Below are 12,475 nucleotides of genomic sequence, written 5' to 3'. Positions count from 1 at the left end.
CTGCTTCTGCCTTCTTGCTGGGAAGAATTTGAGCTGGTAAATTGGCATGACTGTTCCAGGCAAACTCAGTGATGAAACGACCATCCCCAGCCCTTAACCCATGACAGCAGGGAAGGTGATCTGATGGTGGGTTTGGAGAGACACTCTGCCCAGACAGCTTTTGACAAGATGTGCTCAATGGCCCTTAATTCTCCCTGCCCTGCCAACGTGCAGCAAACAGCAATACGTGCCAAAGCAAACAGCAATAAAATGAAGCCCTGGGCAACATCAGGCTTTGGTCTCTAATCGATGTGGGTTTGTAACCTTTAACTTCAGCAGCCACGAGCAGCTCCTGGGGATCTCGGCTAGGGGCTCTCATCGTTTGCCTGCATCTCACAGCTGCTGCTTTTTAGATGCTCAGCCTGATCCCTTTTTTTTTCAATCTGGTAACCCCAAATCTGCCACCTGTGGTGGTGCTTGGGAGCCTAAGTCCCAGAGAGTGACCAAATGGCCACATTTTCATGTGTGTATGAAGATTTGCATATGACAAGCTAACCCCCCTAATTTGATTTATTTTTTAAATGCTCTTACAGCTTCCTTAGCCATGCAGCAGTTCAGGTTCAATTGCAACAGATCATCTGGCTGCAAAGCTCTTCTTTACTAAGCTGTTAGTGCTTGAGGCTGCCAGCAGCCAGCAATCAGCATCCTCTAATGAAGCAGGCAGAATCCCACCAGCCTCATCGCTTGGAGGCTGTAACTGAGCAGCTGAGGTTGCTGCCTGCCCTTTTCCAGCTCTGGCTTTGGTTACAACATCAGGCCATATCTGCTTTAGTGCATGCTTAAACCGCTCCAGCTGGATTCACCAGAGGATGTCTGTATGCCTGTGGCAGCCCCATGGACTTGCTGGGGATAAGCTTGTGGGAGCAGCACAGGAAAGGTCAGCTCCATTTGGGGATGGTGTCATTGAGATACAAGTCTCCCCTCTAACCTGTCTTGTGGCTTCTGCTTCTGCAGCTCAATGTCCTGAACAATGTCAGCAGCTCGGAGGATGTCAAGCCCTTGCCGGGTCTCCCGGGGATCGGGAACATGAATTATCCATCTACAAGTCCAGGTTCCCTAGCCAAACACATCTGTGCCATCTGTGGGGACAGGTCCTCAGGTAGGAGGTTTTCTTTCCTGAGGAAGCCTTTGTGCAATGAGAACTCCCCTGGTGCCCTGAAGCAAGGCTTGTGCAGCACTGAGCAGTGTGGGGGCTCGCTGGGGCCATACTGCCAATTGCAGGAATCATGGCTGGGTCTGGCTGTCTGTATTGCAGATTAGTTGCACTGTGCCCAAAAGTGAGCAAACCTAAACCTCATGTTCTTCTCCCTTGTGTGTATAATCTCATTTTACCTTTTGTCCCTGTTTACCAAATGTAAATCTATCAAAATCTCTGTGTTTTTGTTTACCTGTGCTTTGTGTTAGCTGGGTTCTGGCTGTGTCTGGGTTTTCTCTCGTACCTCAGTGTGCCTTACAGACCCCCTTCTAATCAGTGCACCCCATTTGCTGCCTGTGGCTGTTCTGCATTTGCACTGCAGCTAAGATGTTCCACATCATTCCACTGGGATGCAGTCCCTCCTAATCACAGGAAAACAGTGGTCCTATAGTTTGATTACTGCTGGTCACTATTCCTGCTAAGACCCCCTGAAGCCAGTTCAGCCCTGCTAAGATGATGCCCTGCAGCCAGGTTTTTTACCTTTGGATTTGGTGTGAGCTCCTCCACACTGGAAGGAAGGGCAAATACCTGCTTGCCCATTGATTCCCTTGCCTCCCCAGGGAAGCACTATGGGGTGTACAGCTGTGAGGGCTGCAAAGGCTTTTTCAAGAGGACAATCCGGAAGGATCTGATCTACACCTGCCGGGATAACAAGGATTGCCTCATAGACAAGCGCCAGCGCAACCGCTGCCAGTACTGCCGCTATCAGAAGTGCCTCGCCATGGGGATGAAGAGGGAAGGTAGGACTGGGCTGGTGGAAGGAGTGGAATTGGAGAAATTTTTCTTCATTCATTAGGATAAATCAGGTTCTTGGTGACCTTCCAAGGCTGGTGCATTCCAAAAACCTACACTGATAACTTCAGGACATTTTGGACCTTGTTACATAAAGGAAATGAGAATCATAGTTTAGGTTGGAAAAGACTTTTAAAATCAAGCCCAACAGTTAGCCCAGAGACGCAGATTCCACCTCTAAACCCTGTCCCTAAGTGCCACATCTACCTGTCCTTTAAATACCTCCAGGGGTGGTGACTCAGCCACTTCCCTGAGCAGCCTGTTCCAATGTTTGACAACCCCTTCTGGGACAAACTTTTTCCTAATAAGGAGAGAGACTAATAAGGGAAGAGGCTGATGGGGAAGCTATTACAATGTTTTTTTCTTCTCACCTAAACACACACACTGGTGAGTATTGAACCTATTAACTGATTTTGACCCAACCTTGCCTCTAGTTAGTGACCCTTAATGGCTTGGACCCCTTAGACCCCTGAAAACCTCTGCTGCAGACAGCACCCAGCAGTGAGGGGTCCTGCAGCCTTGTCTCCTGTGTGAAGAGCAGCTTTCTTTTTTTGTTTTTGATTTACTGACTTCATTTTTCACCACCTAATTCTTGTACTGGAAGATAAGGGTGAATGACTTATTTCTATCTCTTATTTTATAGTTCTCTGTCATTTCCATTCTTAGCCTCACCTTTGGAGATGAGCTCACATCCTGCGAGGGTTTTGTGCTCTGGGAGAGAGCAGTATGGAAGTAATTCACGAAGCCTTTTCCATATTCCACGCACCCACTGAAACTCCCAAAGAACTGTGTTTCTGGCCCAAACCACCTAAAAGATTTAGTGTGGAGCAAGGATCAAACCCGCGGCAATTGGACTTAAAGGGGTTTTGCACTGACTTGAGGGAAGCCTCCAAAAGCTGCTGAGGGTCCTGCAGCCCTGTCTCCCTCCCACCCAGCTCTGGAGAGTGTGAAGATCTTTGTAAAAGCCACCAAGTCTCTGCTGCAGGGAAGGGCAAGCCCAACAGCTTGGCTGTTATCTGACCACCCCTGTCCCCTGCAGCTGGTTCTCCCTCCTTGGTGGAGGAAGGACTGCTGAGCTGGATTGTCTCCCAGATTATATTAACAGATGTAAGGTCAGGAAGTGGCAACCAGCACAGCATTTAAGCTCATTTTTTCTGAGATAAAGTAACTGAGCTGCCTTCAGGGTTGAATGCTAGCAGACAGACATGTAGCTGTCCCTTTTGGAGGCCACGCCGTTCCCCTGTGGAACGTGCAAACTGCTCCCTGTGCCAGAGCTCAGACCGTGCAGGGCAGAGCCTGGGGAAGCAGCTGTAACACTGGGCATGAGCTAAACCTCATCTTATTCCCTGTAGCATCATCAAAGCTGTGCTGCCTCAATCTCTTAGGGCAGCAGGGGACTGCAAAATGCCATGCTGGAATCAAAAACTTAATCCCAGGCATAGCTCTCCCTTACAACCGGGTGCAAAGTGGTTCAGATGACCAGGGTGTTAATGCAGCTTCCCTTTGTAGAGAGTGAAAATTTAAACCCCAGGATCCTGGTAGATCCTGTGGGAGTTTGGCTGCAGCAATCACAGGGGGTTTTTGGGAGCTCCAGAAACTGGATTGCAGCTTGAGTTCAGGAGCTGAGTGATGGGACTGGTATTTCCTTGCCATGTACTTTCTTCCACTAAGATTTTGGTGACTTCAGAAACACTTACATGGCTTTTCCTGTCCATTACTCTAAAGAGTACAAATGTTCTCGCCAGCTGGCTGGCATACACTTGTGTCCTGTGCTGCCCTCCCTCACAAGCACCAGCCAGGAAACCCCACTGATACATCTCCTTGGGTGCTGCCAGTTGCCCAGCAGCTGGGCAGTGCTGGGAAGCACATTCTCCCAGCTGGGAGAAACACAGGGAAGCACTGAGCATTGCAAAGTGGTCATGAGTCTTAGTGCTGAGGAATCTCCCCTGATTTGGCCCTCCCCTTAAAACACCCTAAAATTAGCCAGAGGCTAATTAGCAAGGCTAGTGCAAGGCACTTTGGGCTCCTACTCACACAGGGGAGTGATGCTAGAGGGGATTAGTTTTTGGACATTTCTCCCCAGCAATGAACTAAACAAATATAATGCCTGCTGGTAATTTCTTTTTTTAAACAGGATTGTCGTATTTCCCTTTGGGACTTCTCCAAAAAAAAGTGCACCCAGGACTTCTATTGCACACAAGGGTTGGCATACAAGATACATGTCCTACACTGACCTGTCTTACACAGAGCAGCCCTGGGGGTTAATAACTGAGCTTTGGAGAGAATTTCATGATTCTGTGCCTTCCGTCAGTAGCTATGTTGGAAAACATACAGAGAAGGGAGAACGGAGTGAAGGTGTTGGGGCACTGATGTGCTAGGAACTTTCTAGTGGGGAGGATTAGGAAGAGAGGTGGTAGAGGGAGAGGTGGCACCAGGACTGGGCCAGACTGGGTAGGATTTTGCTCAGGAATGAGATAAGCAGCATGTGTGAATCCAGCTTGGGGTTCGGGACTGCCTAGCCCTGCTGTTGGATGATCTGACTGTTGTGGGATTGTTGAAAGCACACTGGGACTGTTGGAAGCATGCTGAGAGCACAACAAACCTGTATATGAGTGCTGGATCCCTCCTGCCTCCTCCAGCACCTAGTGACAGCCGAGTCCAGGCTGCCACCTGGAGGTATCAACTCCTCTTCCCTCTGTTCTGGAGTTTCATACTTTGGAAATCACAATCTTTTGTCAAGTTTGGAGGCTACTGGTCTGCAGCAACCTCAGAGTTCTTGGTATGGGAGCAGCCATTTTAATGGGTGTACATCTGAAATACCCATTTATTTTCTGTTCTCCCCCTCCTGAGAGGGTTTCTCATCCCTTGTCCCAGAGGCAAGGGGACCCACTGTGAGCAGATGACTGTTGCTGTGGATGTAGAGAGCTGTATTTCTGTCCCACAGCTGTGCAGGAAGAGAGGCAGAGGAGCAGGGAGCGCAGTGAGAACGAGGCCGAGTCCACAAGCAATGGCAGCGAGGATATGCCCGTGGAGAGGATCCTGGAAGCTGAGCTGGCAGTCGAACCCAAAACGGAGGCGTACAGTGATGTGAGCACAGAGAGCTCGGTAAGAGCCACTGACATCACCTGCAGCCAGTAATGAGAGGCTTTGAGCTGGGATTTGAACAGACAAATGCCATGTGAACAACGAGCATTTTATAAGGGGATTTTGCTTCACACCACCTAAAACTCACCAATAGTTTTTCTTTTGTAGCTCCTCTGAATGACAACTAGAAAACATCCTATACATTATTTTCCAAGCATTTTTTCCAAGTCTCCTTTAGTTTCAATGAGTAGATAGGGAAATAGATGCTGGAGAGTCTGAGCCCTGGGCTAGCTTCCACATGTGCATAGCCCTGGACACTTCTTGTCTGCCCCTATGATCAAGACTGGGGTGGAGCTGAACACAGCAGGTTTACTGCTGTGGTTTTACTGGTTTGGATAAAACTGCTGCTCATGCCCATTCAGGGGCTGCTTCCTGGCTTTCAGATGTGCCCTGGGGAGCAGGACTGCAGCCGGCCACCAGGGACTTGCTTTTCAAAGGACAGCAAGCAAATAGAAAAGTCTAGCAACCAGCTGACTTGGCTGGCTGTAGAGGGGATAGTGGTAGCAAATATCTCTGTGGTAGCAAATATCTCTCTTCCCAACAGCACACAGCTGAGATTATTGGCAGTTTGAGCATTGTACTTGTGGCGTTGAGTATTGTTAACTTGATACCGTGTGCAGTGCAGATTGTGATTATCAAAGTTTTTTCATTGACAAATTCCGCTCTTTTCCTCTGCTCTTTTCTTTTGGATATTGCTCTTAATTAGACAAATGACCCCGTCACAAACATCTGCCATGCGGCTGACAAGCAGCTCTTCACACTCGTCGAGTGGGCCAAGCGCATCCCCCACTTCTCCGACCTGACGCTGGAAGACCAAGTCATTCTCCTCCGGGCAGGTAGTGTCCCCCACCTGTGGCTGTTCCTGGTGCCCCTGTCCCTTCTCTGGGCTGTGTGCCGTGCCAGCCAGGCGGGATGGTGAATGTGAAATCCTGAGCCGATCCATTCCTGCTATTGCAGGGTGAGCGACCCGTTCTGAGACATGATGAGAGGTTGGCAGAGGTTGTGGATGGGGCAGCAGAATCTGTTGTTTGTCTCCCTCTTCATGCAGACAGGGAGGGCCAGGGGAGAGTGAATAACTGTATCTGGTTGATGCAGATCCTACTACACATGGGGCACACTAGCGTGCAAAATGATGTAAAGGGATTGTAGTTGCTAGGAATATGTTTTTAAGGAAGAAACCCCAGATATTTTCCCCTTTTTAAAAAAAAAAAATTATTATTTTCCCTTTGAGCCAGTTTCTGCTCCTTGCTTGCTGCTGGTCAGGGTCATAGAATCATAGAATATTCTGAGTTGGAAGGAACCTGCAAGCATCATCATCGAAGTCCAGCTCCTGGCCCTGCCCAGAACAACCCCAAGAGTCCCACCGTGTGCCTGAGAGCATTTTCCAGATACTTCCAAGGGATAGGCCACACCCTGCAGTGTTGCCAAGGGGTGCAGTTGGTATCTGAGGTACCAACTCTCCTGTGAGCTTAGTCTAAAGCCATCAGGGAGAAATCAGTTCTCCTGCTCCATGTGGGACTGATTTTTGGCTGCACTGCCTCACGTGTCCTGCACTCCTCTGCTTGCAGGCTGGAATGAGCTGCTCATTGCCTCTTTCTCCCATCGCTCTGTGTCAGTCCAGGACGGGATCCTGCTGGCCACAGGCCTGCACGTGCACCGCAGCAGTGCCCACAGTGCTGGTGTGGGCTCCATCTTTGATAGGTACGTGGCCTGTTGCTGTCATTCCCCAGCAGTGGTGGCCAGGCTGGCTCTGCCTTCCCCTCTGAATGGGAAATATGTCCTTAAGGGCAACTAGAGCAAACCCTTTGTGATTTGGGGCAGAAGTAGCTCAGAATGAGCAGGGGATGTTTGACTGACTTAAAAAACAAGAATGGGATACAAGCACAGTGGAAAGGGATTTGCAGCTGCAGAAGCAGATCTTTGGTTGGGTGTGCACGGGGAGGAATGCTCCTCTCTCAAGAGTTTGCTGTAGCTGTATCTAGGCCTGATATTGATCACCAAGAGCTTTAGATGGCAGCGCCTTAAACCCCAACTTGCTTGTGTAACAACTGCACACATATTGTGCCTGCCATGCCTGCTCCCTTCCTGGCAGGACACCGCCTCACCAATCTTTACACAACGGGCATGTGTAAGGACAGTGCCCATGTTTTGCACTACACAGTAAAAAGTGGAGAAAACCGATGTGGTTTTCCTCAAGTGAGTGTAAATTGTGAGTGCTGCATGCTGAACAAAGTGAGAACAGGAGCAAATTTAATACTCAGGTCCCTGGATGCTGGTGTTGCACATGTAAAACAGTGGTATGGGGCATGGCTGTGCCTCAAAGATGCCTCTTCCTGCAGAGAAGAATTGCGGGTATTCCCAGTGCCTGTCTGAGATGCTTTTCAGTGGAACAACTGGTCTCTGTCTGCTCACCCATGTCCCCCACACGCAGGGTTTTGACAGAGCTGGTGTCCAAAATGAAAGACATGCAGATGGATAAGTCAGAGCTGGGGTGCCTGCGAGCCATTGTCCTGTTTAACCCAGGTAAGTCTGAGGCTGGGGACAGTCCCAGGTGACAAGTACTCCCTCTGGGCCACAGCAGGTCACTGTGAGCATCAGGGCTGCAGACAGATTTCATGCTTTGGGTTGGAAGGGACCCTGAGGATCATCTCATTCCAAGCCCCCTCCAATGGGCAGGGACACCTTCCAGTAGACCAGGATTTGTCCCAGCCCCTGGATACATGATTAAAGAGAGCGTGAGTCCTCTCCTGCCCATGCACACAGTCACTCTGCTGGCAGTGGAAGGACCCCCTCTGCAGAGATTTCTTTCCCACCTGTATTTTTGCCCTTGACCAGATGCCAAGGGTTTGTCCAGCCCCTCAGAAGTGGAATCACTGAGGGAGAAGGTCTATGCCACACTGGAAGCCTACACGAAGCAGAAGTACCCCGAGCAGCCAGGGCGGTGAGTGTCCCCGGCAAGGCAGCACCATACCTACCCTGGAAAGAGGAGACTGAGGTGGGCTGGGCTGTCCGTGCTGGCTCTGCCTGAGCCACAGTGCCCAAATCCGGAGCCTTTAGGAGGCTCGCGAGATGGAATTTTCTTGCTTTCCAATCCAATCCTACCCTCTGCTGGCCGAGCTCTCAAAGCGCCGGTAGCTGCGTCGGTCCCCGCCGCCGCCAGCCAAGAGATGCGCCCGCAGCATCTTCTGGTATTTTTGGCTGTCGCTGTCACCGCAGACGCTGCGAGCGGGCTGTGGGCAGGGGGAACAGGGAACAGGCTGTCGGCTGCACCCACTTCCAGCTGTGCCTCCAAACGGGAGGTAGTGACTGGCAGCTGAGGGGCTGCACACCCTCTCAGAGCCTGGGGACTTTTGAAGACAGATTTAAATGACACCATGGAGATGTAAGTCTTGTAAGATGTTCAAATCTTGGAGGGAGAATATGGATGTATCTTCTATTTTTTAAATTTTTCCCTTTTTTTCATTATTTCTTTGAAGTTTTAAAAAAGCCAAATTCTGTTTTAGAAAGATATATATTCCCTCCACACGAGGCAACAAAGGTTTATCTTGAAAGCTTGAGGGAATCTAAGTCTGAGAATGCCCCAAAGCATTTTTTGGGAGAATTTGGGCTTATGCAGGCTTGGAAAGAAGTGGGAGAACGCAGCCAGTGGCCTCCCTCATGCCTCTGAATCTGGTCTCTCCCAGGTTTGCCAAACTCCTTCTGCGTCTGCCGGCACTGCGGTCCATCGGGCTGAAGTGCCTGGAGCACCTCTTCTTCTTCAAGCTGATTGGAGACACCCCCATCGACACCTTTCTCATGGAGATGCTGGAGACACCCCTGCAGGTCACTTGAGGGTCTGGCCCCTGTCTGGCCAGCCCCTGTCCCCCTGTGCCCCTGCACAGCCTCCTGCCCCTCTGCTCTGAGCCTGTGAGAGCTCCAGAGATGTCCTTTGCCCTCCGCTCCTCCTCGGTGGGATTGTCATGGTTTTGTACAGCTGTAAATCACCCCCTCTAACCCTCCCTGGCTTGTCTGGGGGGGTCACAGATCCCCTACCCAGCTAACCATCCCCCTGCCCCCTGTACAGATAATTGCTTTAAATTATTTTTTCATTCTCAATAAAAGTCAACAAAACCAATAAAATAAAATGAGTGAGGCACTGATTGGAGCTGGCAGAGCAGTGTCCTCTTCTGCTGCAGTCACAGGTCCAGCTTGGGATGGGGCTGAGGGTCGATGGGGCTGAGGTCCCTCCTGAGACCCTTGGGCAGCTCAAATCAGGGCAGGAATGTCACCTGGGACATCACTGTTTGTGCTGATGTACATGGTCCTATGGCCAAGAGAGGACATGTATTGCTTCTTCTTGTTCCTGCTAAGGAAAGACCTAGCGAAACTTGCTGCTTTGAATCAAAACATTTCATTCCACCATCTTAAAAAGAAACTCTAGGACTCTTTGAATTCTTTGAAGTTTTTGAAGTAATATTAAAAGCAAGTTTTTAATTTGTGTGTGTGTGGGGGGGTGATTGTTTGGTTTTGGTTGTTTGGGTAGTTTGGTTTTTGTTGGTATTTTTTTTTCCCTGAGTTAGTCCAGCCACTGAGGAAAGAACCAAAGTGTTTCATTTTGATCCAGGAGGAGTATTTTGGGGTGACCCAGACCTTGTGTGTTCATCGATAACTTCCATTTTTCTGAAGCTTCATGGGTCCTATTCCCTCCATATTTTTGCTCTGGAAACAGATTAACAAACCCCAAATTTATAATCTCACACTTCCATGAGAGAAACTTGCAGGGAAGGAAAGAACAAGACACTAACAAACCATCCTCAAAGGCCTGCCTGGTCTTTCCCCTGCTCCAATGGCACCACTGGAGCTTCCCATTGCAACTGAGCTAACCAGAGTCAAACGAGTTAAAGACATTAATTTGTTCAATATGCGGCGCTTATCCTGGTGGGAAAATGTCCTCCCAGGAACCCAGTGAAACTGTCTGTATTATTATTCATAAAACAGGTGTAGTGTTAAGTGATCTGCCCCTTCTGACCCTCTCAGCAGACAGTGGGGTGAGATGCAGCCGCGCTTCGTCTGTCTGCGTGACAGATTGCAATGCTGCCGGCTCGGGGAAGTTCGAGGGAGAGGAGGACTGACAACAGGAAAGGAAGAAGGATAAAAATGAAACATTTTGTTAAAGCTCCCACACGGGGACATGATTCATTTTCCAGTATTTCACTGTGAGAAGGAAAAAGTGAATTTAAAAGAGTGGAGAAAAAGAGGGAAAACTGCAACCTTATGAAAACACTTTAATTTTTTCTTTGCCTTCTAAGAAAAATCCATGGAGAATTTCAAAATATGTGAAAAGCACTGATCAAGAAGCTATTTTTAATTGAAAAGGTAATTTTCTATTAAAAGAGAAGTGTTTAAATACAGAAAATACACAACCTGCTCATTGTAAAACTGTTGCTGGAATTTGAGATGCTGCATGCAGACTGTGCTGGGATGGTACCACATGCTGCTGGTTAGATGGAGCAAAAGGTCACCTCCAGCCTGGGCTGCTCAGGCTTCCCCTCTAAGAGACGTAAACTTCTAAGAACAGAGCTGGCTGAGTTGGGTTTCTTTTCTGAATGATGCTGATCTCGGTCCACTGTTTGTAAACAAATCCAGACCACTGCCTGTGATACTTTGATATTGGAAGTGATGGGATACAATAACCAAAACGGGGCAGGAAGTCTCAAGGTGGCCATTTGTGGCTGCTGGACACCCTCACTCTTAGCAGTCTGGAAGGGTGGTCTCTGGGTTCTGGGCCACAAGGTCTCCAGGCTGCAGTTTGAGGAGGGCTTTGCCCTGTTTCTCCAGATGACTACTGGGTTTTTGGAAAAATTTGTATGCTTAACACACACCTCACCACAAACTCCCCCACCCTGGGTCTGGAAGGGCAGAGAGACCATGAGACTCAGGGTGGCTTCTGTGAATAAGACACCACTTGCTCATTTGAAAGTGCCACTAACAGACAAATGTTCTGTGCAGAGGAAACAAGTATGGAGCAACCAAGCTCTATCACTGTCACTGGGGACCTGAAGATTGATCTAATCTCCTGGATTTGGTCCTAACCCTCGGATTCCTCATTCATGTTGTAGACCTCTATACAGGGGTGTTGTCCAAGAGCTCTGCTTCCCCAAGCCTTGCAAAGCATAGGAGTGAGTCTCTAGACACCCAGAGGAACAAATCCCATAGCAGTTGGTAATAGCTCACTGGTGTGGTTATCCTTCTGTGAGTTGTTGCAGAAGAACAGCAGCTTGGCATGGCTGGAGCTTCCCCAGTCTTCAGCCCTGGAAAAACCTAATTTTCATGAAATAGTAGAAATCACAATCATTGATAAGCCAAAGAAAACAGTCATTGGTTACCCTATGAAGCCCCTCATAGCTTCGGATTAAGTTCTGGGATTAATAAATAATCCAGGCTCTGGGAATGACTAGTGCAAGACCATTTTCTTTCCCACCATGCATCACATCTCATGAGCTTCCTGAGTTAGCAGCAGGTGCCCCCCACCATGGACAAGCTTCGTTCCAGTGTACAGGCCAAATGTGTCAAAGCATGTATTAATTCTGAGCTGCTCACTCTGCAGTGCTCTGTGGAGGGGGCTTCAAAAAACAGTGGAGTTTTGGGTTCTGTAGCAGCTGCTTCAGTTTCTATTGAGTCCAACAACAGCACTTCTGGATTGAGAATAGAAAAAAATAAATCTCAAACTATAAAAGTTTGAGGTGGTTTATGTTCAGTTTGACTCTGGGCTCCCTGATGGATTGAGTGATTTGGGGGCACATCCTGTAGACCTGACATGCCTTTCAGACAGTGTGATTCCAACTGAGTGCCACCAACATGGGCCTTTCCTCAAGGACCTCTTGTCTGGACTGGGCCCCTGGACTGCATTCACCATCTCACCTGAGCTCCCCTGAGAGGTTCCCTTTGATGCCTGATTACTCTGTTCTTCCCCTCTATGTTCCTCCCAGCTCCCTGCTTTCCCATCAAAGGCCCAGCTGGGAGGCTTGGGAGGCTGTGCTCACTTGGTACCTCTTGGAGCACCAGAGGGCCCAGAGGGGAGGGGGAGGAAGAGGAGGCACATGGGGCTCCCCAGAGCTGATTATGGCAGTGGGAAGCAGTGTTTGTATCCTCTTTCGGGGGCAAGGTACATTGTGGTGGAAAGCGTGATGGAGAAGCCCTGATAAATCTCCAGGTGTCTATCAGCATGAGTGGACAAAGACCAACCTCTACCTAATCAAGGCCAGTGGTTGCCACTCCATTTCCCTCTCCTCTCTTCCTGTACTCTCTGTGCAATTAACTCTACCT

At 49.1% G+C, this 12,475-nt stretch overlaps 1 protein-coding gene across 3 annotated transcripts in view; it reads left to right on the top strand.

The window, feature by feature from the left end:
- Positions 1-9,605, top strand: part of RXRG (retinoid X receptor gamma) — a 37,211-nt gene extending 27,606 nt beyond the window's left edge. Inside the window, exons 3-10 of one of the 3 annotated variants that reach the window (XM_069022840.1) lie at positions 994-1,138; positions 1,795-1,974; positions 4,971-5,131; positions 5,877-6,006; positions 6,739-6,871; positions 7,602-7,693; positions 8,006-8,111; positions 8,854-9,605. In XM_069022840.1, the coding sequence (XP_068878941.1) occupies positions 994-1,138; positions 1,795-1,974; positions 4,971-5,131; positions 5,877-6,006; positions 6,739-6,871; positions 7,602-7,693; positions 8,006-8,111; positions 8,854-9,001 (1,095 nt within the window). In that variant the 3' untranslated portion in view covers positions 9,002-9,605. The remainder of the gene's footprint in view (positions 1-993; positions 1,139-1,794; positions 1,975-4,970; positions 5,132-5,876; positions 6,007-6,738; positions 6,872-7,601; positions 7,694-8,005; positions 8,112-8,853) is intronic. The other 2 variants (XM_069022841.1, XM_069022842.1) reach the window with 2 other exon arrangements.
- The last annotated feature ends 2,870 nt before the right edge of the window (positions 9,606-12,475 follow it).

Source organism: Aphelocoma coerulescens, chromosome 8 (genome assembly GCF_041296385.1).
Source record: "Aphelocoma coerulescens isolate FSJ_1873_10779 chromosome 8, UR_Acoe_1.0, whole genome shotgun sequence".
NCBI classification, from domain to species: Eukaryota; Metazoa; Chordata; class Aves; order Passeriformes; family Corvidae; genus Aphelocoma; species Aphelocoma coerulescens.
The sequence above is the reverse complement of the archived record's forward strand: the minus strand, read 5'-3'. Positions and strand labels throughout refer to the sequence as shown.